Source organism: Corvus kubaryi, unplaced genomic scaffold, assembly GCF_017639235.1.
Source record: "Corvus kubaryi isolate FWS band 111438036 unplaced genomic scaffold, C.kubaryi_AGA036_p1.0 37385, whole genome shotgun sequence".
NCBI lineage: Eukaryota > Metazoa > Chordata > Aves > Passeriformes > Corvidae > Corvus > Corvus kubaryi.
This window is the reverse complement of record NW_024581127.1, coordinates 2,419,840-2,445,786: the sequence shown is the minus strand read 5'-3', so window position 1 is coordinate 2,445,786 and position 25,947 is coordinate 2,419,840. Positions and strand designations below refer to the sequence as shown.

General features: G+C 38.6%; 1 protein-coding gene across 2 annotated transcripts in view; it reads right to left on the bottom strand.

Annotated features, from left to right (window-relative positions):
- PREX2 (phosphatidylinositol-3,4,5-trisphosphate dependent Rac exchange factor 2) overlaps window positions 1–24,987 on the bottom strand; it is a 173,764-nt gene extending 148,777 nt beyond the window's left edge. Inside the window, exons 1-2 of one of the 2 annotated variants that reach the window (XM_042036246.1) lie at window positions 24,782–24,987; window positions 24,482–24,685 (exon numbers count right to left, since the gene is read on the bottom strand). In XM_042036246.1, coding sequence (XP_041892180.1) covers window positions 24,482–24,622 — 141 coding nt within the window. In that variant the 5' untranslated portion in view covers window positions 24,623–24,685; window positions 24,782–24,987. Of the gene's footprint in view, window positions 1–24,481; window positions 24,686–24,781 lie in introns of those variants that run through there. The other variant, XM_042036247.1, reaches the window with a different exon arrangement.
- Between the last annotated feature and the right edge of the window lie 960 nt (window positions 24,988–25,947).

The following is a 25,947-nucleotide window of genomic DNA, read 5'->3' as shown; positions in this document are numbered from 1 at the left end:
TGTGGGTTACATTTAACATATGGATATGGCAGAAAGAGATGCTCTATAAATCTAAAAAGAAAATAACCATGGTAATAATTTTCTCCCTGTTATAACACAGACTCATAGAATCATAAGCATTGGAAAAGAACTCCCAGGTCATCAAGAACAACCTTTGATCAAACATCACCATGTAAACTAAACCACTGCACTGAGTGCCACATCCAGCTGTTTCTTGAACACTTCCAGGGATACTGACTCCACCACTTACCTAAGCAACCCACTTCAATGTTTAACCACTCCTTCAGTGAAGAAATTTTTCTTGAATTTCTTCCTGGAAAAGCATATTTGATGTAACAAGGTATGTAATTTCCTCCCATTTTTCTCTATCTGTTCCTAGTCTCAAGAAGTAAGGATAAATAAGGCTGTGAAATACGCTTTTTTGGTGATGGTAACTGTGAGAAGCCATTCTGAGACTACTGCTGAATCTTACTCTCTTTCTAAGAACAATTCACTCAAAATCTCCAGAAAAAATATCACCTATTGCAATAGCAAATGAAATTCAGATGTGAAGGTTTTCTTCAAGACAGTCAAAAATTCAAATAAAACAGAGTGTATCTATTCACCCTAAAAACAACACCCCAGGTAAGAACATACGGGAAAGAGCTGCCTTTGCAACGTGAAGATTCACCATTTGCATTCTCCGCACAATAGAGGAATTCAATGCCCTGAGAGGAAAGCGCAGTTTAGGCTTGAAATCACCACTCACAGCAGCACTATGGTCATATCTAGGGACCAGGCATCAGGTCAGACTCGCAGTTTATATAAAAATCAGGGGAACTCCACAGTGGATTAGTATTGGTTGTATTTTTTTATTTTGCTTCCGAAACATCAGTATGAATGAAATGAGATTTCTTCAAAAGGACTTGCATTCTATGACCTTCTTAAGCAATAAAAAGCTGTACTTCTAAGAGAAGTGTCAAATGATGACTAGAATCATCTGTCCTATAAAGGGCCAGTATTTGAGAATTCTGTCAATCTGTTTCACAAAAGATTTCTGACCCGCATACACCAATCCCTTCAACAGGGGCTAAGGAACCAGCTAAAATGGTGGATAGCTTATTGAAGATGATCTCTCAAGTCTGAAACTAACAGCAAATACTGTGTGTTTTCCCAAGAGCAGCACAGCCAGTATCCATCTTTGACTTTTTATACCATTTATTAATACATTCTCAAGTACTAATAGTTCCTATTTCCTTCTGATAATAACATGATCTCTTGCTAGATGGTATTATCTCACATATCCTCCTTTGTAGGAGAACTCACTGGTTGACACAGGAAAACAGTGCTGCCAAGAGATATGGATGGATAGATAGATAGATAGATAGATAGATAGATACACACACGTTTTTGTGAAGGGGAATTGGTATAGCAAATGAAGGAGTTGAAGGTATATTACTGTTGCTTGCTTATAATATCAGTAAGAGAAGTTGCAACTACTTTCTTTATAAAGCAATCATTTTTATGCTCCCTTGCAAGCTAAAGAAGAAAAATCATAAATTATTACCACCTCAGAACCAAGAGAATTTGTAGCAGATTTGTTAAAAGAGCACTTTTATCCATATCTATTATGCAAATATCTTATTTCCTAAGGTCACCATCATCTGCAATATCTACAGTTAATTGTTAATTAGCAAGCACATACTAACCAGAAATTTCAGAGTTAGAAATGTATTGCACATTCCTAGAAACATGTTCTATCAATAAGCAAATCACTCAATTTAATGAGCTATGTGGAGGAATTTACCCACTGAGCAATATATTTAAGAGTACTTTTAGTCAAAAAGACTAAGAGAAATTACAGAAAGATTGGCAGAGGAAATATATACTTACATATGCTAATAATCTGCCTATGGACCAAATTTCAAAGACATTAAGTTTAAGCATAAATTTGGACTTCCTTCATTTACTGTAGCATGAACTGTATCCCAGCCCTCTAAGGTTTGGCGCTTGCAAAGAGCATGATGATCAGGAACAGAGAGCATTCCTCATTACCTGCAGAGCACAGGACCTCTGTGCTGGAGATACTTGTTAACAGCTTTCTTTGGATAAGACACATACACCTGAAAGGCTGTCTGTTAGCAATGCCTGGCATATATGGGTCTTATCTCTAATTCACATTGAATTTTAATGGAATAGTCTTCAGACTTTCTGGACCAGTTTAAAAAACCCAAGGCTTCATTCAAAAGCAATGAAACTAACTTTGGGGAATTAAAGTATTCCTTTTATGAAACTGTGTCATCATCAAGAATAAGCAATATATGCTTTCTCTCAAGTTCTTGGGTGGTCCACTGAAAAATATTTCAGAGGTTGAAAAACTTCATAAATTTGAAACTAGATAATTTTGTTCCCCAACCTATACGTACAAAACCAGGTAATCCATGTAGTACTGCAAGGAGTTACAACTTTTTGAAGCATCACTAGGAAAAAAATGTTGCTTCAGAATTTGTCTCTTACTTTACATTTATAACCATCAAATCATGTAGAAATTAAATGAAGAAAATAAAAAATTCTTCAACTGTAATGAGGCAGGAGAAAAAAAAATCCCCACACAGTTCTGGGTGTATAGAGCCTAATTTTTTGAAAATGCAAAAAATTGGTAAAATTCTGTAACAGTCTTTGGATTTTGTGGGAATAAAGAATTCAGGTAATTTTACTATCACACTGAGCTTTGTAAGTTAATGTATATAGTTCCAAAAATCTCTAACCTTCAATTCAACACTCATGGCATGTGAGGTGCAACGCATTGCATTTCAAATATATTAACATTTTTGAGACATCTTTAATACATCCCATCTGGGGAAAAAACTCAACCAACCTAACAAAAAAAAACCTCCTAAACTCCAATTCATATCCTAAACTTTAAGGGGGAGCATGGAGAACCACTACAGCCCAAACAGTATCAGAAAGGAAAATGCCAGAGCATCATTATTTTTAATTGGGTTCCACTAACAATGAGAACACTTCTTAGCACTCGAAAAACCACAAAAATAATACTCTAATCATCATTATTCAGGGCACTGTCATAAGCACCGTTTTGTTGTCATACACTTTTTGGGGTCCTTTTTCCTAAGTATCTTTTCTATTGGATGCAAACAATTTAAATACCACCTCTCGATTGTGCTTTAGTACAGTTGAGTATATTCAAGTACTAAACAAAACAGCTACACAAATTTTTTAATTATGAAGACTTGTTTCCATTTTTAAGCATCATAAGAAACTGCAGACAGCTTAGTGCAACAGAGGGGAAGAAGAATGTCCTCAGACGGCAATAATAAACAAAAACCCTTTTATTCTGGTCAGACCTAGTAACGATTGGGCACGACAGTACTTAGCTCATCCTATGAATTTAGATCACTAAGATCTTTTATTCTAATTCATCATCATCTTTAATTCCTTGAAATACTTAATTTTTTCTCATGCACTGAACCCATAACTGTATCATCTCTTGAATGTTTCCGACTGCAATTTGGAAGAATTTTTAGGACCCTTTACCTACCAGCCAGTGGGATGTCCAGGTTCAGAAGACAAAAAAATAATCTGTTGTGGCTTTAATTTCATTTTACAAAACAACTGAGACCTAAATTAACCCAAAATTTGACTGTATACATTAGAGTGATCATGCAGAACAAGCCACAATACTAGAGAAAAGCTTCAAAAGCAACTCAGGCACCTAAGCAACATTAGAGAAAAAATCTGCTCACTTTCCTACCTCTACAAAACCTATTCAAATCCAGCAGGGCAATGACAGTAGAGGAGAGGATTATTTGCTCCACATATATAAAGAGCTAGTAAGCAAATTCATTTTCTAAGTCATACAGATTACTTTCATCTTTAGAGCATTAATAGCTAGTAAGTGGGAAGTCCTTTTGTAATATTTTCAACTACCCACAGAACTCTTTCCTTACTGGAAACAGTTGTCTTCCAATTAAGTTTTCAGTAATTAACATAATTTGGAGTGGGGGAAAACAGCCAGCCCACAAATTAAAAATGGCACAGTTCTAATTAGGAATGGACACAAAAATGTTACATGTGAAAACAGGTATGGATAGTTTTCAAGGTTAAAAAAATCTTGACAAAAAGCTGATTACTGTCACGCCAATCATTACAGCTTCATTCCAAACTCTCCACAGTTTTTTCTTCACAGAAACAACAGCGACACAGCCCATGCTTCAAACTGAAATCACATTAATTAGCTAGGCAGCGAAGTTTCAAAGCATACCAAATGCTTACTAGAGCCCACTCTACTATTGTGTTTTACTTTGAAAACAAGTCATGATGAGGGAAATCTACATGATAAGCATACTTCAGCTACAGAGAAAAGGTTTTAATCTGCCTAGAAATTGGCAACCGCTGGCTGTGTTTTCTATACTTTATGTTATGTTTCTCTGCTCGCTGGAACGAATTGGCTGCTATGAATGAAAAGAAACTTTGCATCTAATCAGTGGCATGAATTTAGACTGAAAGCTGCTGTGCAGGACTTCTATGAAGAGTCTGGGCCCTCTGCCATCCTTGTGCTTGTGAATGAAACGGCGTGAGCCACATGCCCTACTCCTCCTCCCCCCCCAGCTGGGGCCTTCGCCTTTCCCTTTGCTGGGGGGACTGGGGAACCAACCCTTTACTGGTGAAACGACCATGACCCAGAAAGGCATTCAGTGCCATCAATGCACTGCTTGAGAGATCTCAGCTGTGCTTTCCATCCTGCTGCTTTCACTCCTGGTTTCTAAATCAACTCATGAACCAATGGTGAGGGAGCCCCCTGTGCTCGTTCCCTTGATAAATGGGCCCCTAAACTGATCTCTGACCTCCCTGCATACTTTTCCTAAGTTACTGCTGACCCCAGAGACTCTGCAGCCCATTGTCCTTAAAGGTTTGACTTTGGTTTTGTGTCAGGACATACTGATCAAGAAGAAAAAACAAATCCACAACTTTATTACCATACAATTACTCCAACAGCAAAATCCCTATTCTTCTCTTCACCCATAACGACTACCATATGCTTTTGATTAAAGTACTACATCCAGTGAGTTTTCAGGAGATACAAAACAATACAAAATCTATTAAGGTTAATAAAATCTCACATTTTCTTCAAAATTAGTGATAGATGTTCCACTTAACCAAAAAAAAAGTTCATAACACACTAAATTTTAAATATTAAATATTGCTGAATATGGAAAAAGAACCAGCTGCTATTAAGTAATTCATTTAATTAACTTCAGAGCTGAGTCACACTTGGAATACTTGCTATTAAAAATTTCAAAGAACAATGACAATGTCTGTTTCAGATGTGTATTTGTTTAGTTCTCTTCTACAGTCTTTATGTTCAAATAGTGCTTAGATCCACTTCAGTAATGCATCTCTCAAAACAGTTTTAAATATATATTTAAAAGAGTAGAACTGCAAAATAACGTATTTTTCTGTCGAATACTATATTAATGGTTTTCTTCCATTTAAAACATTAATATACTAAGCTGCCTAGCACATAATTCAAGCTTATCATTTCAGTTTTCAGTAACTTCTCTATATAATATCCAAGTTTTCCCACTCCAGAACTGTTCTTTTTATATGTCTACACAAAGAATTTATCCAGATATGTTTCCATTCAAACTGTAAACATTATTAAATGCCTGGTCTTTTACATTTTTCATTAATGAACATTTCTCCTTTGCTAAATTGCTTTAAAAAGCATCCCATTTTACCAAAAAAGTATACTGCAGTGAATCTCAAGTAACCTAAAGTTACATGAAAATCTCAACAGATCAAACCCAAACTGTGAATGAAACTTCTGACTTTGAGCTGCTGGAAGGTTACTGTCTGCACTTCATACAAGGAACGTTTCCCAAGCTTGGGATTAGTAGGACTTCATAAGACGCTTCCCCTCATCACCTCTCTCCATCCTACACATAAGGCATCTCTTTGCCCTGTAGTCAAAGATGCATCAGACAGCAAAACTACAGATGAAGTGTGAAGTGCTTTGCCAAAAGCTGAGAGAGAGGTTACACTGTAAAAGCAATGGACTTCCAGTGATCATTCCCATTCCACATCACATGACAGATCCTCAGTAAAACATATACCCTGGCTGTGGCAAAAAAATGGGGTTGGTCAAGCAAAGAGACAACCGTGGCAGGAAGCAGAGTAAGGATTAGTATATTGGTTAACTGAAAGAACAGGCACTGGCCATGTTGTCCCTGATCTCTTAACACTGTTGCACAAATTATGTCTTTATCTACAACACTGAGTAGATACTCTACAGTGAAAAAATGCTGTACATGTAACAACAATGAAATCACCCACGAGGAGTAACAGAGTTAGCAGAAGTTCAACAGATACCAGGCCCTGGCACTGCAATGAAGACTAATCTTTCCCTGCCCTTCTCTGTCCAACTCATTTAACATGAGCAGCGAACTACAGCTCCAGTAATTGTGTTTAAGCTGAAAAACATACATTCTGACATGTAAACTGATACTCACCTCTGCATAAGTCATTAGCCTTTACATTCAGAGCAGAAGTCTCTACTGCTTCAGAAGACCAGCTGGTAATAGTAATAAATTAAGCAAACCTCCGAGTTTACCAGAGCCTAGTGTTTCATGACTATTTCTAAATAACCAGGAACAAACAAGAAGACCTAGGACCTCAGAATTACGGTCCAAGCTTTTTATGCAGAGTGCACTCAAGTGTTTTTATGTATTGATTTCTGCTTACAATTTATTGGCTTTTTTTGCCTGTCCTCACTTGCTCACCATTTCCACTGCTATCATCCACTCCCAGTTCATAATTCTGTTGATTTTTGCTATTATGTCCTTTTTTGCCTGATCCTGCATTTATGACCATATTCATCGTGTGGGAAAAGAGCCAAATTCTTTCCCAATCCAACTTTAAGGTTTGGTACTGAAAGGGTGCAGGCTATCAGAGATGCAACTGCTTGGAAAATCCTGCTCAAGCCAGTGGCTCTGGACTGGAACAGGCTCAGCAGCTGTAGAAAGGTGGCAGATGAAGAGTGAAATCAGTGCAGCGGTGTGCAGGGTGCCAAGAACACTGAGTGCAAACAGATTCTGTGGGCAGTGATGGTGGAGGCTTCTAATTAGCCTCCACTGAGCGCTTCCGAGCTTTTCACTTGGTTGAGCTGACTGGATTCACACACAAGAGTAAAAGCCTATTCTCTGATACCAGGAAAACAGCCCCACCACATCCTCCACTTTGCCTGTCCCTCATGTTTAATAAAATTCTACGAAATATGAAGGTGTCAGTGTTCTGACCAAACACACAGAAAACTCTATTCTTGCATCTTACCTGTTGATTAAAATCAAATGTACTGTGCTTTACTGACTTGGCCATAAAACAGTAAAGATAAGCATTTCATTTGTGCTAAGCGCTTAAATACATGCAGAACGATGCTACCACTCAGTGTGCTGCACAAAATCAGCATTACCATATTACCTTAACATTATAAAATTATTGAAATATAGAACTTTAAAAATCACTTTTCGCCTAAAAAACTTTAAATACTACACCATGAGACCAAATGAGTGGGATTTTTATAGATTAAATCTATAAAGCATTGTCTAGGTACCCCTCACTAACAGAGAGCACATGCATATCACTGAAAGGCACCAGTTTATATTTAAAATATTGTTAACACCTGAAACACTGTGTCTTCTCTTATCACATTGTTGTTTTTTCCCTGCAATAACTTAAAATTAACTAGCACTCTCCTTTATCTGTTTCAAAAAACAATTATCTCCTCCAGGTCTACAAAGCCTGCTCCTCTTTCTCCCCCCATCAGTACTGATAGCTACCCTCTCATAACAGCGATCCTGCTCAACAGGATGGTGGAGCAGCCTTTTACATCAAGTTTTCTTGCACTTGCGCAATCTGTGTTAGAAAGAACTAGCAGAGATTCAGACATGGTAGCAGGAGACAGTTAAATTCACCCTTCATGCTAGTTCCCCAACCAAATCCAGGAGACCCATCAAAAGCCTCCGGCATTCATAGGTACACATTCACACTTTGTTACCCATAGTTTTTAAAACACTTGGGCCAGGAAAATAAAATTCCAGACACTCAAGTCTCTTATTTTGCAATTTGTTATTGGCAGGGCTAGCAGTTTCTGTAGCATTCCTCTGTCTCTGCTCCCTCCCATCTTTCATTCAGCAATGACTCCAGATGCCAGTTGTCAGAATATGCACCCCGCAGCAAGTGGCACCTCTGACAGGAACAGCATGGATGGAGTTCCAGTTGTTCAAATAACGGAAGTCTGAATGCACCATAAACAACAGGCACATCTCAGAATAACTCTGGCATTTTGAGAACGCTTATCCATTATGTGTTATCCAGCACTACTATCAGAATACACAATCTACAACACACATTAAGAGTCTTCTTAGCTAATGTAAATTTGGACATTCAAAGTAAATATTTATTTAAACTAAGACAAAGCACTTCCACTATGACACTAGAGTTCCAGGATAATGTTAACTTCTTTTTGCTTTTTTGAGCTACAAGTATGTACAGTAGCTCCTAAAAACCTTTACAAACACAGACATTAAGTACGCTTCTGGAAACAAGTATTTTATTCATGGTCACTTAATGCATTCATTTTTTGGTTACCAAAGAGAGGTGACAAAAGCTGTCATCTTTTATTCATACTAGAGGCAGGCTGAAAGTAAAAAAACTGAATATGAATAAAGGAATTCTTCACGGCAAAAGGAACAGTTTTCAATGGAAATCTAAAGCTGAAAATGTATACATAAATGTGATGGAAATCATCTGAAGTAACAGGAAACCAGGAAAGAATGCCAGAAGGCCTGCCATGGATGAACGAGGAGTCCCCAGACAAACTTAAACACAAACAGGCAGCTTAAAGAGGGTGGAAGCAAGTAAAAGTAGCCCAAGAAGAACACAGAGAAATTGTCCAAACATCCAGGGAGATGGTTAGGAAAGTTAAAGTAGTAGCAGAAGTAAATAATCTGGCCAAGGAATCAATGTTAACAAAACACGCTTCCTTAGGTATACCAACAACAGAAGACTAGGGAAAACGTGGGTCCACTCAGGAAAGATACTGGCAACCTGGTTGCCAGGACATGGAGAAGGCTGAAGCACTCAATGCCATTTTTTGCTTCTGTCTTCACCAGCAAGTATCCAAGCCATATTACTCAAGCTGCAAAAGGTGAAAGCAGGAACTGGGAGAATGAAGAACTACTACTCACTGTAGGAGAAGACTGGGTTTGAGAAGATCTAACAAACTTAGCACTGGAAGAGGTTACCCAGAGAGGTTGTGGATTCCACATACCAGAAAGTGTTGAAGGCAGGCTGGACGTGGCTTTGAGCAACCTGATCTAGTGTTAGGTTCCCTCCCCATTGCAGGGGGCTTGGACATAGATGATTTTTAAGACTCCTTCCAATCCAAACCATTCCATGATAACACCAATAAACAACGGACAAATCTACTGGTTATTTTAGGAAGGGTATTTAACTTAATTCTATCCAAAGTACTCTCAATTTGTCCTTGAGGCAATTTGTCTTCACCCATTAACTACCTAGATAAACAATTCCTAAAGTAAGCATCTCTAGTACAGCTCTAGTCCTCAGGCTAGGAGAGACCCCCATCCACATATGCTTATATATTTATTGCACAGCCGTAATTATTTTATTATTCATATTTAGCACAGCTTTATTTGCCTCTAAAACAAACCTGAAAAGAAAATTGGTATTAGGATGGCATCAGCAGCTCATTCCTTACCACACCTTAAAATCTAAGGAAACTCAGTTTTCCAAAATTTCCAGTTAAATGGACATGCATAAGTATGAGCATACAAATTTAGAAGTCTGTTGTGTAAAAGTTTGCTTACAGAAAACTGGGGACAATCTAAATATATTTTCATTCTTCAGTTATCAAAGTACTTATCACTGAAGACATTCTCTCTCATTAAGGGAAAAACCAGACATGGACATTTTAATTAAAAAAATCAAAGCATCTGTTGGGCAGGACCAGCAGTATCTAATTCCCCAAGGCCAGGTGGCAAAGTCCTGAGTAGCAGTTATTAAAAGAGCAGTAAAAAAAGTGTAAGATTATCGAGTCAAAGTACACACAGAGGCTGAGACAAAGCATCTTGCCTAAGTCCTGTCCCCAGGTGAATAGCTGGGAGTAGCAGAGTGCTGGCAGCTGAACTGATTTCACTCTGCACCAGAAGCACTGGAGATTTGAGGAGAATCTGAGATTTAACCAGCAGTCTAGTTTCTCAGGTCTTTGTCTTAGCCTGGGCACAGAGTCAGGCTACCTCATAATTTATATTAACCATATTCACATCTTAGGTCTGGTCATGACTCATCATGGCTTTAAAATCCATGTTAGATTTGGGGTATGCATGTAAATCAGAGTTTAAAACACACTAAGAACTAAGATACAGCTGTATATGACAATTTACTGAAGTAGAAACTAATTTATAAAGTGATGTGACAAGTCTTTACATAGAAAGTCAGTATTTGATAGCGCCTGTGGTATCCACTTTTCCTAACTGCAAAAATTCATGAAAACACTAGTCCCCTAAAATATCAGGGTTTATTGTAATAGCAGAGGCTTTTTAAAGGCCAAAAATATTATTTTAAGATGCTTCATTTTCTCTCAAAACCTTAGAAGTGGAACGTGGTTGCATGTGGTAAATCTGAAGTTAATGTACATTTTTCATTAACCAAGAAACTTCCTCAAATCTTTCACTGTACAAGACTTCATACCACAGTAAGAATATTCAATAGGCATATATTTGCTTCCCATCTGCAGTGCAGAGTAAAGCTACAGCTACCCTAGTGACAATGAATGTTGCACCTATCTCAAGTCAAGTTATCGATCAGTAACACCACCACCTCCTACAAGAAAAAACCAAGTAGATAAACTTGCAGAAACAGAAGAATAAAGGGTCAGCAACCAGAATTGCTGTGATATATTGGTAAATTCCTTTTGGAAGTCTGTGGCATAACTGTAGTAAATGCTTTATTCGTTACCACGAGTCAGACTATGAGAAACATTTACTCTGTGAAATTAAAAGTTTTATAAATAAATAGGGAAGTCAGAGCAATGTATTATCCCAGAGCTGTTTGGTGGCTGGAAAACAACAGGAAAAGGACTGGAATAGCCATTATAGCCTTTACTGCCATGGTACATTAAGAAAGACAACAGCACACAAAGAACAAACATTTTAGACACAAAATAACATTTTGCCAAAACCCTGTTTTACATCTAACAGTTCCTGCAGTCAAAAGCCAAACTGCACTTGGCAAGTAAATACGGGGAAATTTTCATTACAAAGATATGCAATATGCAAATGCATAATGGTCATCATGGTGGGCATATTTTAATATTTTATTTTTTCCTATTGTAATATAATTTGGTCCAAACACCACACTTTTTTATTAGCAAAAGCTACAAGTGCAAAAATTGCTACTTTCTGTGCTGGATGCTGCTGAATAGAGATGAAAAATAATTAATCCAGTGTATTTCCAGTACACATTTCTCACAGGATGCCCAAATAAACTTCATTTGGTCCTTCATTTTTAATGATACAGCAATTGCCAGCATCACTTGCTCACACATACCCTATAGCAATCTACATAAAGTTAGTTTAAATGTCAGGACAACTGAGTATTTTATGTAATACTGCATTGATAACCATTTTAAAGTGGCATTTCTCTGCCAAATAAGTTTGGCAGAGAAACAAGAGAAGCTTTGGAAGATGAAAGGCAATTCCTTTTTACCAATTCACCTGAAAATTTTGACTCAGACCCAAAAAAGTGTGTGAAGGAACCCCATTATCAAAAATATTCCTCAGTGAAGAAGTATCCTGCAAATAAATTTGGAAAACCTGTGTTTCACTGGATTGTATGTATTGAAAAGTGCATTACAAAGTCAAAGTTAAGAACTCAATGAGATTGAGTCGTAACTAGTCAACTTAATTACTTAAAAATTGATAGTATAAATAGATGATAAACTACTGTAACTATAAAACACAATTTTACTTTTTAATAAAACATTTTTTAACTTGGAAGAAGTTTCTTCACTCGGTCTACTGAATGAAATTATGAAGTAATTCTACCAGTACCAGCTCCTGTTAAACCTTTTATCTTCATGTATTCCAATTAAAATAATCTTTAATCATGGCTGATGGTCATCTCTCACAACTCATGGGAATGTTCTGTAACACATCTACGCAAAATTTAAAGATAAGCAATCTCTTTTGAACTTACAGGCTGAATATTGACTAAAAAGATTTTCACAGTATTTTTCTGTGGGGCCAGTCAGATTCTTTGTCTTTCCTTACCTATGGAAAACCACAGCTTACTTTGTAGCAGTATCAGCATAATTTATGCTCAGCTTCACATGAAAATTTCATCAGTGTATTTGACAAGACACTGATTTACCAGCCCCAATTTTGTCCTGGCACAGTAGACTAAAAACGAAGTATGATTCATTTTTGCAGTTCAAAACCTTACTATTATGAAAAGCTTCCAAATCTACTATATTTGTATTCTCCTCTGCTTTCCTTTTGAGGATATCAGTCATGCCCAAACTTTATTTCATCACCTATCCAAAACTATTTTAAACACAGCATAATATGTCTGAGTGTTTATAAAGAGGCAACCTTAAGCATTCCCTGCTGTCAATTTGCTATTTCTAAGTGCAAATACCGAGATGTAATCAAGACAAGTAGAACAGACAGTAAATTGCCTTAAAACAGTTAAGAGAGTGAAGCACTTTCAAGAGAGATCACAGCATCTTCACACAGTAATGACAGTCAGTTCTCTGTGCAGTCACACTTGGACTGAAGATCTTCCTTGGTAAGGGTCAAAGACCTCTTCAGTATCTGCAGAAAACAGGAAACTTTCCTTCCGACTATTTCTGTCCGGTCTGACTATTGTAACAGTTCAGTAAACCTAAACATGGGAAAAAGTCCCTTTATTTCCTGTGAGGACAACCTCATAGCATATGGGAAGAAATTAACACACTCATACAGAATATAACTGCCAACTTCCAGGCATTATTCTTAATAAACAAGATCTCATGCAGTGTCAAAGAGATAAATGAATCTTTAAGCAAATGAAAAGTTATTGCCATCAGCTCTTCACTCTTCTGCCCCTGACCACATAAAGAATCCTTCCAGGTATATTACAAGATATTTAAATGTGGTCGACAACCAATTAATTTTGTAATTTCCATTCATTAATTCGAGTAATATTATTATAAATGGTATTTATGTGTTGCACCGTGTAACTAAACTACAGAGCCAACTTAATAGAAAATGAACCTTTCCACTTAGAGAAGACAACAGATACAATCCTTCTACTTAATATGTCTCTGCTGTAACTCTAAGCCACAGGAAGATCTCAGCTCTGCCAAAAATATTTCCAACATTAAGGAAGCAAGCTAGAACTTAGCACTTTTGAAATGTTCAGTCAGTCACACCATTCTGAAAATGCAGAGGTCTCTTTTACTGATAAAAGAGATTAACTAAAGACAGCTCACATGCTGCTCTCTCCAATAAAAAAATTCTCAATTATCTCTTGATAATTATTCCAATTTCCTATTTTATCATAAAAGAAAATTAGCACACAATAACCAAATTCCAAGATAATGGTATTTTCACACCTCAAGCTGACTGTATTTGAAGATGCCCAAGAACCACTGCATTTCTACCTTACTGCTCCACACTCACAGCAAACATACAATAACGTAGTTAACTTCTGGGACCATGAGCAGCATCTAATTTAATGCTGCAAGAGCCAGTGATGCCTGTCCTATTAACACATATACTACGGGATGAGGAAGTCTCACCACATACTTGCCATGTTTCAAAGGGGATTTTTGTGCGAGTTTTCAGTTTTAGAACTAGTAACCCTTCCCTCTTCCTTTTCTATCTTGCTAGTGTATTTTTCCTTAATATTTTCTCCTTCCTATTTCCAGAGCACAGAAATGTAATCTCATAGCACTCACTGTTCATATTCATTCCTGCTTTTGGCTACTTAATTCTTCATTGAGACCTCTTTCTACATCTTTTACCCATTCACAGAGCAAACAGAATGGTAAGAAGTGAATGGCAGCTACAAGTCATACTTCAAGCATCTTGTCCAATCTCTAAAAATACTACTTTTGATATTCAAAGTAAGAAGAGAAAAAAAATACTTAAGCAAAATTCTAAGTACTCTTTGCAGAAGAAGGATAAACAGAATTCTAACACCTCTCGCTACAAGAAAAGTCATAATTCAGTACCTCAGACATCTATTACACATATTTGGGGATATTTGGTTTTGCCCTCTGAAAACCGTATGCAAAAGACTAAGAATGAAACCATCTAGAAGACCAATGATACTGACACCAGAAGAATCAATCACAAAATCACATTTGAAAGAGGCTTGAAAGTATGAAAGGGGTTTCATGAAAAGAATACTTAGATTTCCAACAAGAAAAACTGTGATGCAAGTACTTAGCAAATTTTGTAGACAGGGTATTTAACATTCTGTAACATTCAGAAGTTAGAGATGCCAAAAAAATACACAAATACAAAAATAAAGTAATCAAACTCAGAAATCACTTAGTTTGCAACCAGGTACTACACCTGCAGTCTTCAGGAGAGACAACCCCCAATCATGAAGCTCAAGTAGCAATGCTACTACCTACAACTATAAAAAAAATTACTGTGTGCTGTAGTTTAGGAATGGTATTCCCAGTTTAGTGCTCCCACTGAAACCACACATCACTCGCCCACTCAGCCCCTGCTCCCCCTTCCCCTGTGGTGGGCTGGACAGGAGAATTTGAGGTACAAAAGGTAAAGATCACAGGCTGCGATAACAACAATTTACTGGAAACAGTAATGAGATAAGAAAACTAAGTGAGTAAGAAAGAGGCAAATGATTCAGATGGAAACAATACCTGACCACTGCCTCCATCATGCCACCCTGAAGGGACTCCTTTCTCCCAGAAAAAGACTGCCTTCCCCTGCCAATGGTGTGAGATGGTATAGAATAATCTCCAAGTTCTAGCCATGTGCCCTCCTATCTACTCCAAAAATTAACCCTGTCCTGGCTAGAACCAGGAAACTGGGATAGACCTTTTCTTAAATCTGTCACAGCAATTCACAGGCTCCTTCCAACACCTCTCATTTTAGGTCTTTATCATATCCTGCAAGTCCATTTTTAAGTAGTATTTTATCATACCTTTCATGAACAAAAACCAACAGACGCTAAAAGGAAGGAAGTAGCTCTCATTATAAATGGAGGTTTGCCATTTTCACAAAGGCATTATATGAATCAGGACTTATTTATCGCCTTCCTGCTTCCTATGACTTCTGCAAAATGGCTCTCCCTCCCAGACAACAAAAAGATAAATACAAACTATTCAACCACATTTTACAAGTGACACAACACTACCTCTACAGGTGTGTACCACTTTTTCTTTCCTCTACCTTGTCAGGCTGTGGTATCTTTTTAATGAAAGCAGTGCTTATATGCTGCAGAGCTTCAGTTGCTGCCAACATCTGTTTAACTCTCAAATGCCTCTGTGACTCTTAGAGCAAAGACCACACTCACATGACAGTCAGGGGATGGTGTCTCAAAGCATCCTGCTGCATGCTATTTCTTCTAGGAATCCAGATACACCATTTGCTTCAATGCCTTGGGTAAAGTAACTTAACACATACTAAGCAATAAAATGAAGTGGTTTTCCAGCCTTGTAGCACAAATTCATATCATCCCAGACATCAATCACTCTGTCACAACATATTTGATTTAGGCATAAAGAGACTGGGATTGTTAAGTCAACACACAGGATCACATTCATCCCTCATTCTAGGAATGACTCCTTTTAAATAGCCTTAGAAAATTAAGAGTTTATTTCACAGGTCTAATTAGAAAACACTTTTTTAATGTAAATTCACCATCATTTTAATTGATACGGGTCACTTGCTCTGGTTATTATAATAGGCAAAAATGTATTTAGAAAGTAAATATACCAATACATATAATGTATTTAAAATTCAGGCACAAGTGTCAGCACCCGCAGACAAGTTTCATTTTGAAGTGAGAATTCATATAAAACTTCCCTAGGAAGGGCAAGGATTACATTATTTATTCTACTCCACTCAGCAAGGTATTATCAATTTGTCAAGGGGCCTGCATCACACAAATTACACTGAAATGGAGAAAGCCACCTTACTACAACGCATTGCTGTTTTTTCCTGTACTCTCTTCAGTTCTATCTGTTTCTCCTACACATTCCCTTCATGTTCTTTAGCCTTGAACTTGAAAGCTCATCAGGGATGCCAGATGACTTGGCAGCCAGACTGCCAAAAGCACAAAGGACAATCTGGAGGTTTCATGGGACCTAAAATAAGTGTCAACCCCTGCTTTCTCAGCTCTGGCCCTACAACAGGATAAATTCAGCTGTGAGTAGCCTATGAGATAATTGTAGGAGCAATCAAGCTTGCACAAAATGAAGCTGGCTTTGAACAGCTATCCTTGCAGTTTCTCAGACATTTTAAGTAGATAATCATTCTTTTAGCATCAATTATGTATGAAGAGAAAGGGCTTCTTTGCTGTCAGAGTACTGAACTGGGAATCAAGACATCAGCTTATATTTCTGGTTCTGGCACAAACTTCCACTGGGACCCAAAAATCAAAATCTGTCTCTAAGTTTCCCATTTGTAGAACAGGTTTGATTTATTAATGAAAGCAAAGCACTGAGACATCTCTGAATAGAAAACAGTACAAAAGTGCCAGATTATCTGTTTCCTGAGCAAATATAATACAGTTCGAATTTTAAAAAAAACCCTAAAACTGTGTACCTGAGTTTCCTCTTTAATTTTGAATAATTGTTTGCTGAACAGTACAGCCTGGCCATTTGCTCTGCAATTTCAGAGTATAGAGGAAACAAAGCAGAGATGCAACCCTGAAAATTCTGTTCTCCTGAAACTTCAAGACAGTCTGCCTTTTTTTCTGTCGTAGCAATAACTTGCAAATTGATGAGTCATAGAGGTTGGAAAGGAGGTCGTCTAGCCCAAATGCTTGAACAGAGCAGTGTCAACCAGAACAGGTAGTCCAGTCGTGCCTAGGTGATCTTTAAACAAAATAAAAAATAGCCTCTGGGCAACTTGTACCAGTTTTTGACCAGTTTTATTGTAAGCAATATTTTTTCCCTTCACATCGAGTTGGAATTTCCATCTTCCATGGACACTCCTTCTTCTACTATGCACCTCTGAGAGGAATATGGCTGCATCTTGCCAACATCTACCCATCAGGGAATTGTAGACAATAATAATAATTCCACCGAGCCTTCTCAAGGCCAGAGAAACCTTGGTCTCTCAGCCTCTTTGCAGCAATGTTCTCCCAGTCCCTCCTCACCTTACTGGTCCGTCCCAGCACCAGACTTGTGTCAGTAGGTAAAATTATTTCTTCAATTAGGGAGCCAGAAATTTGACTGTCAGAAGTCTCACAGATGTAGAGGGTAAAGGATCACCTCTCTTCACCTACTGGCGGCACCCTTTCAAGAAGAGTCCCAGGATGCTGATTCTTTTCTGCACTGCAAGGGTGCAATGCTGACTCATGTTTCAGCTCTTGTCCACAGGTACTCCAGGAGGCATCTCTGTAAAGCTGCTTTCTAGCCCCAGCCTGTACAGGTGAACAGGGTTATTCCATCCCAGGTGCAGGACTCTACCCCTAAAATATATCACCCAGTCACCTCTTGAACACCTCCAGGGATGGTGACTCCACTTTGCTATCTTCATTCTTGCATTCCTCCTGAGTAGCCAGTCCCACACCAGTCCACATGCTCACCAAAGACAGAGATAATCCTGCTCAATCCCAAGCAGAAAACCAAATAATATGCATGTAGTTGAGTCCTAAAGCAAAAACAGTTAAGCAAAATTTCTGAAAAAGAATATGCATGACTATGTAAGTATACAAAGGTATTCAAGATACTTGTATAAAAGGGTAGAGTCTTAAATAAAATTTATTATCTTGCTCAAGCCTATATTTCATTCATGGGTAATCCAATGCCTTTCTGAACAGGGACATATACTTTACATAGAGATACATGGTTACAACCTTCTACAGATGAGTAAACCATGCCAAGCAGTATCTTAGGTCAACTACAGCCAGTTTGGATTTATTTTGGCCAAAATACAGTTCCTTTTGGTTTCCAACATAAAGAACTTTTCAATTCCTCATGTGGTGTAATACTGTTACAATGACTTCGTCTAATTGACAAAATTGCTCTTCATGATAACCATACCAAATAAATACAAACCAACCTTGGAATGCATAGTTTTAAAGTTTGGTGTTTATAAAACAGTGACAAAAATAACTACCGAAGGGGGTTGAAAAATACGTCTCCATAAATATTTGAAATCACTGCAAACAGCATACTATTAACAGCATTAGGCTGCATGGAATAACTTAGACCTGGACATTTTGATGGATGGTCCCCTCCAAGTAGTCTCTTCTAAATTAGCAGCTCATACTATAAATTTGTGAAATATATGTGTCAGGAGAGTTAGGACTGAGCTATAAGGCAGAGCAAAGGAATAACTGGAACACTGCAAATATGATATTATTTATAAACACAGATAAATCATGAGGTTGTACACCACCTCTAAGCATATTATAGTCTTCAGAAAATTAAGTCTTAGTCTACAATAAGTCTTAAGAACAGAAAAGTTTCTTAAATGCTATGAAACAAAGATTTCTCCCTTCAGTATTCTAAACTTTTCACTGAACAGCTAAACAAACCACCTTTCTTCCTAAAGAAGAGTTCTTCACAATATAATCTAAGTGCATCTGAGAGCAGTAAGTGGAAATCCATTGAAAAGTATGAAGTATTTGTCTATTGTCCAGCATAAATATCACCATTTCCAAACAAGATAACATATGTACTTAAAAATTCTTCAGAAAAAACCTCTTCTTTTTGCCATTGTCATACATTGCATGAACTCTGTGCTCAGCTAGTAAAGACAGAAAAAAATATCTTTCCTGCTAATCCACTCCATAAAGCAGAGTATTCAACCTTAGGTGCAGGGATTACAAAGAAATAAACAGCTTTTACGCAGTTACCCTTACTCTGATGGGCACCACAGGTGGTGCCATTGATATAGACAAGCAAAGTCAAATAAAAATAGAATACCATGCTTACATTTTTTGTTAGCACTTAAGCAAGTTAAAAACAGCAGAAATTGGAAGTGAATGGAAAAGATATTGACTTTCTATGGTAATTGTGTTTGCACTTCCTTTTGACTTTTTCTGATGAAGTAGCCACAGAATGCCGTTTTTCTTTTCCTGAAGAGAAAGGAAATCACATAACCTTATCAAAAAATGCAGCCAGCTAAAACCCTTCCCTTCCATTCATATAAATCCCTTTTATAAAATATAAATGCAATTATGAAAAGCACTATGAAGTCACTAATCATCACTGTAATTGAGATATACATATAACACATTCAGTGAGGGGGACTAGATGATCTTTATGGGACCCTTCCAATTTAAGGTATTCTATGATATATACACATGCACACAAAAACAACACACAGAGACACATTGTTTTGGTACCAAACTACAGCCATAAAAGATCATTTATAAATTGTTCTTTTTTTAGAAAGCCCAACATCTAACCTTATTATAAAGCATAACTATTTGAGGAGTTTTCATTGGTAACACAAATCCTCTATTGCTAGGGTTAGTAACACTGAATTTGACTATGAAAGTTACCTGAAGTCCTAATTACTATAATCACTTCTCCAACTAATTAGTCTACTCAACAATCAGAGAAATATGTATGGAGCCAAGAGACAGGGAAGGTTCAGCAGGGGAATACAGATCCTGAAGAGTCACACAGACACTGAGAAGGCTGAGCAATAAGCCTTATAAACAATATCTCTTTATACGCATTGAAAAGCAAGGATTCAGCTTCCTTTAACAAGGCACACACATTTAAAGAAAACTAACCACTTTTTCCACTGTAGTGCAAGCAGAAGATAGTATAGGATGTAATGAAATCAAAATGATACTTAAGAGTTAACTGGCAGAAACATATATATATTCTCTGAGAGAGACTGTAAACCATACTGTAGTCTACATAATAAACTAGCTTTGTTTTTTTCCCCCAGCTGCTTCAAGATCTAACTAGCCACCCCAGCTGAGGCCATGGGGAAGGCTTACAGGAGTGCCAACATCTGCTTCTATTCCCATCAATGTCAAATTTGTCAGAACACGAAACTGTGCCGGAGAAACAATCTCTGCCATAGAAAAATAAACTACACTTCCATGGATATCCCCTGCAGTACCAAGTATAGCAGATCAATTACATTGCCAATTTCTATTCCAAAATAAAGTTTCTTTCCAAAAAATATATATGTACGTTTTTTATATGTTTATACATATATGTATATATACATACGTATATGTACATGCATCCTAAAATTCTTTGTGGCCCGGTCTGCTTTACTGGCCAGTCAGTCAGTGTAAATCACAACCATAAGAACCAAGCCTTATGCCAAGTAACAATGTTACAAATTAAACTAGCCACTTTTTACCAACTCCTTACTATTAAATGCTTTTTAATGTCTCATCAACTTCTACCCACGGCTTTACTGGTCTCTTTACTACTGCTGTGTTTAGGATTCAACTGAGAACCCTGATCACACAGTAAATGAAACCTTGCATGAAAACATTCAGCAAATTACAAAAAAACCCCAACTATTTCTTTAAAATGTTCATTAAAATTATATATTCCCCAGCATAAAATCATGGACCAATGAGAATCTTAGAAAAGTTTACGTAGTTTTCCTCTAGTTAGCTAGTCATAGAATAGAATTGTTAGTGTTGGAAAAACCTCCAAGGTCATCAAGTTCAACCAGTAACCCAGCACTGCCATGTTCACCACTAAACCATGTCCCCAGGTGCCACATCTACGTGTTTTTTGAACAGCTCCAGGGATGGCGATTCCACCACTTCCCTGGGCAGCCTGTTCCAATGCCTGAACACCCATTCAGTGAATAAATTTTTCCTAAAATCCAATCTACACCTCCCCTAGCACAGCCTAGGGCCATTTCCTCTTGTCCTGTCACTTTTTAGCTGGAGAAAAGAGACTGATTCTTACCTCACTACTACTCCCTTGCAGGTACTTGTAAAGAGTGATAAAGTTTTCCCTCAGTCTCCTTTTCCCCAGGTTAACTGTGCTTATAAGGCAACAAAGGAAATTTTCATTATATTTATGTAGATCACAGTAAGCATACACATTTGGTCATTTGCTGTAAAGAAGGAAATAGATAAGGTATATATCGATAAAGTCACAATTTTTTTAAAAAAGCATCTTTACTATAAGTATTCAAGGTAATAATTATTCAGTTACACGGTCGGATGACACGGAATTATTTTAGACATAGCAAATATTCACCAACTGTTGCCTTCTGCTCCTTCCAGAAAGTTCATTTTGCTAAGAAAGATTTTCCTCTATCCTTGCAAGTACAGCTTCTCTTTCATTGAAAAGATTTTGTCACAGGAAGATGGTATGATCACCAGCAAGAACATTCAGAAGCAGAAAAATCCCAATTGCTAATTTAGCCAGTAAAGTATCAATTGTTCATAGCAGAAACTTAATATTGTAGCTTATTAAAAAAAAAAAAAAAAAGGTGCATCTACAGATACAGTTTTAACAGGCATTTTAGTGTCTTAAGTAAATTCTTCCATCACTTGTTTCTTCTAGGAAATGCTAAAGAGTACAAAAACTCTGGTATTGCAATGACACTCTAAATGTTATAATGAAATGTCTGAAGAAAAAGTATAAGCATTTATTCATAATTTCCTGTGCATGCCTCCTCTCTCCAACATTGCCGCAACTACTGGGCGACTTAAGTTTATCCACCTCACGTATGTTTACATACCTCACTGCAATTGGCCCGAAGTTGTTATTGCTCTGTATCACTGAAGTCTCAACAGACTACACTACTACAGTTTATTACTGGAAGATTCAGGAGATACGAAAGAATAATATTAATACAACCAGACCTTTCCACTCAGATTTGTTTTGTGATGAGTGCAGACATAAAACAATATACTGTATTTATACAGCATAAAGCCAAAAAAGAAGAGGTGAATGAACTCACATGGGAATGACTACTCAGCTACTTCTATCTAATAAAGTAACAAATATATCAAATCTTCTGCTCTGCACCTTAAGTGTTACAGACTTTTAACAGAACATACAAACCCAAGCTACTTCTCACTACACTGATGATAAGTGGAGGATGAGCAATCATAGAGGAGTAGGGAAACAAAAATACTTTGTATAACCAACCAGAAATTTGTTCTCAGCAAGACTCTAACTCCGCCATAAACAAAAGAACCTAAATAAATCTAGCATATAATAGATATGTTTCCAGTGTAGGGAAACCAGCAAAGCATTTCCCATGTTGACACACTCCAGCAAGTCACTTCCTCCTTATAACCTCTTCATTCTCTAGCCATGCACAGGGTTTTTTTCATTTATCTAAGAGAATACCCTATTTCCTATTAACTACAGTGAAAACTATAGGTACTCTGAGCAAACTCTTAGGGAGACTATAACTGGCTTCTGCTTCTCAGTCATAAAGGAAATGTGGTTTCCACCACAATGAGCTCTACTGACGACACTGAGGTGACCTGGAAGCCTAACCCTTAACTTTGACTGGAACATCAACCCCTCACACAATGATGGTTTTGATGGCTTACGTAAAATCAACGCCATGGTCTCCATACTGGGCCTAGTCCATAAATCCACCACCACAGTTGCTCTCAACAGCAGTCCTAGCAGGTAGACCAAAGGCAAGCTCAGAAGTTGTTTCCTCAAACAAAACTGAGGTATTGTAAAAATATGTGACATTTCCCTCTGAAGGACTTACATCTCTGAACTGTCACTTGAACCCTGCCCACAATCATTAATGAATCTGATTAGATTCATTACAATCTCACATTCATGTGACATGCACACATGAATCTGATCTGAAAAGCTGATGTAGAACCAAGTGTTTAATACCAACACTTCTCCCTTTCTCCATATGATTTATTTAGATCATCTTGATCCAAATTGCAAAAAAACTTATTACTGAATTCAGTGTCTGGATAGAACTTGAAACACATACAAATTCTGATCCTTGGGAGAACTGGAACACTTACTGTTTGAACACAAATATCCAATGTCTAAAACCTTAGAACTCGAAATTAAAGATATTACAAATTCTTCAAATTTGCTGAAATAATCCAAGACTGGCAGACACCAAATTTGGGGCTTAAGGTAAAATATGGAAGAACATTGCCTTAGAATAGTTGTGGTTTTTTTTTTTTAATAGATGAAACCTGATCATTAAATGGAAGCAAATACAAAAATCACACAGTCTCTTTTTCAAATATTCATCCTAAACTTAAAAAAAACCCAAACACATTGGACCATTTACCATTTTTCATGGTTCTGCTGAGGATAAACATATGGAGAAAATAAGCTACTCTGTAGATCTTGTTTCACTCCAATGTCTGTGCTTTTTATTCTCCCTGTCACAGCCAACTTAAGAATTTCCTCCTTCATGGTAATAAGCAGAAAGTCCACAATTCTCAAGGCAGCAAAGCAGGAAGTTTGCAGTTGGAAGGATTTCCCCTCTTCAATAGGACAGGAGTAGAGAAAAGTACGATGGGGCTACTGTGGAAACTTTTGCAATCTGAAGCAGCTGATTTGGACATATTTATCACATCAGAGCCCTAAAGTGATGCTACCAAGATCAGGCACAAATAAAACACTGCCCGCATCTGTTCTGCAATAATTTGTAACTTTGGGTTTTTGAGAGAGAACTCCTGCCTTTCTGACTAGGGTATTACCTGGCACCAATAATAATCCTATCAACAGTGACAGTCAAATGTAGACGGAAGTTAAAACTGCCACAGCACAGCTCAGCAGAACGCACTACCTTCGCAGCTGACCCTGTATCACAAGACAGGAGTGAATGCCACATGTGGCTTTAATGCCAAGCAGCTGCTGCACGCCAGCACCCCCTCTGTCCTGGCTCCCTCCCCCCTGCACCGCTGGGTTTCCAGGACTATCGCAAGTAGTAGAACTGCGGCGCCCTGAAATGAACACAAGCCCCCACACCCGCTGGGTTTGGGGGAACCCAAACGCATCACTCCTCCGCTTCCACGCGCGGAGATGCGAGATCATCAGTGCCAGAGTGCGGCCGGGGGGTGGCGGAGGGAAACGCACAACCCCTCTTCGGCTATTTCAAAACCTGTTATTCTCCCTCCTTTTTAAGCGAAAGCTCGGGGTAAAGCCCTTTCCCGGCCGGGAGTCCCGTGGTGCCGCGGCCGCCCCGCTCCCCCCCGCGCCGGGCGCCGCCTGCCCCGCCAGCTGCGGGAGGAGCGGCCGCGGGGCCCCAGCCCCGCCGCTCACCGACACCAGGAACTCCAGCGTGCCCACGTAGTCCCGCTCCGTCTTGAGCAGCTCGTTGAGGACGCACACGCGTAAGCGAAGCTGCTTCTCCAAGTCCTTCCCGCTTTCCCCCTTGCCTTCCCCTTTGCTTTCTTCTGTCATGGTGCAGCGAGGAGGATCGGTGCTCCCAGCCCGGCGCCTTCCCCCGAGCGCCCCGGCACTGCGCTGCGGACAAGGACAACAAAAGACCCCGCCAAGTTACACAGCGGGGCCGGGCTCCGGCCGGTCCCCAGGTACGCTGCAGCCGCAGCCCCCGCTCACCCCGCCCCCGCGGCGGCCCGAGGTCCGGAGGCGACGAGCCACCCCAGTGCGCGCTCCTTTCCCGTCAGGAAGGGGACACAGCCTGGAGGAAACGAGCGGTCACTGGTTCCCAGCTCGCCCTGCTAGCTGAGAGGTTGGAAAGCCTCCGCAGCGGCACAGACTTGGACATTAATCAAAAGCTTTGTATCCATGTGACTCCAACCCCTTCCCCCCCTTCGCTAAATCTCAGGAAAAAGGAAAGGAAACAACTTCAGGGAGGATTGCGTGCCAGCAGCTGCCTGTTTCACACACAAGCTGCGAGCTCCAGTTTGAGGCTAATTGGAGTCCTCCAACAACAGAGTAAAAGAATTATAAAAATGTCCCAGCAAGCTGGCTGGCCAGGGAATCGGCAGTTGTTTTTGTTTTGATTTTATCATCAGCAAAGAGCCATTTCAACTTCCCCTTCCACACCTTCCCACGAGATGTGTATTACAACGTGTACTATAAATACGAGCTGTGATATTCTCCCGAACAAACATACACAGCTAAGCATGTGCTGAGCAGGTACCAAGAAGTTCTTTGAAGATAGTGGGGGGTTTAGGTTGGCTGATTTGTTTGTTTATTGAAACAAAGTGCTATAAACTCTCCACATTATACAGTTTTCCTATCTGCCTGTCAGATTTGCATGATACATTAAAGGGATAAAAAATAATTCAGTAGGTATTTCAAACAGTTAGCAAAAAGTATACAGCTATTTTAGACAAGGGGAACTGATTTCTTGAAGACTGAAATATGTCAGGACACTACAATGTGAATTTTAAGACCACTGATGGAAGCAGAAGTTTCCTCTGGCTAGCTCTTCAGTTTGTGATTGGAAAGAAAATACAGGTCTTCAAACTTACATATTCCTTATCAACTATTTTTCTAAACCTGCAACATCCTAAAGGGAGAGAATAAAGTGAAAAGCTGAGTGTAAAACTCTTCTACAGCTGCAGAACGAGTTGAGCCAGTGAGAGGAGTCCTTTAGTGGGAAAGAATAAGAACATTTGTGTTCTGATAACTAGACATCATCTAGCTCTCTACCTCAGACAATTTTTGGGAAACAGGATACACTTCCCACAAGAAGTTTCGAGAGGAGAAAGAGAGAGAGGAGAGAGAGAGGAGAGAGAGAGGAGAGAGAGAGGAGA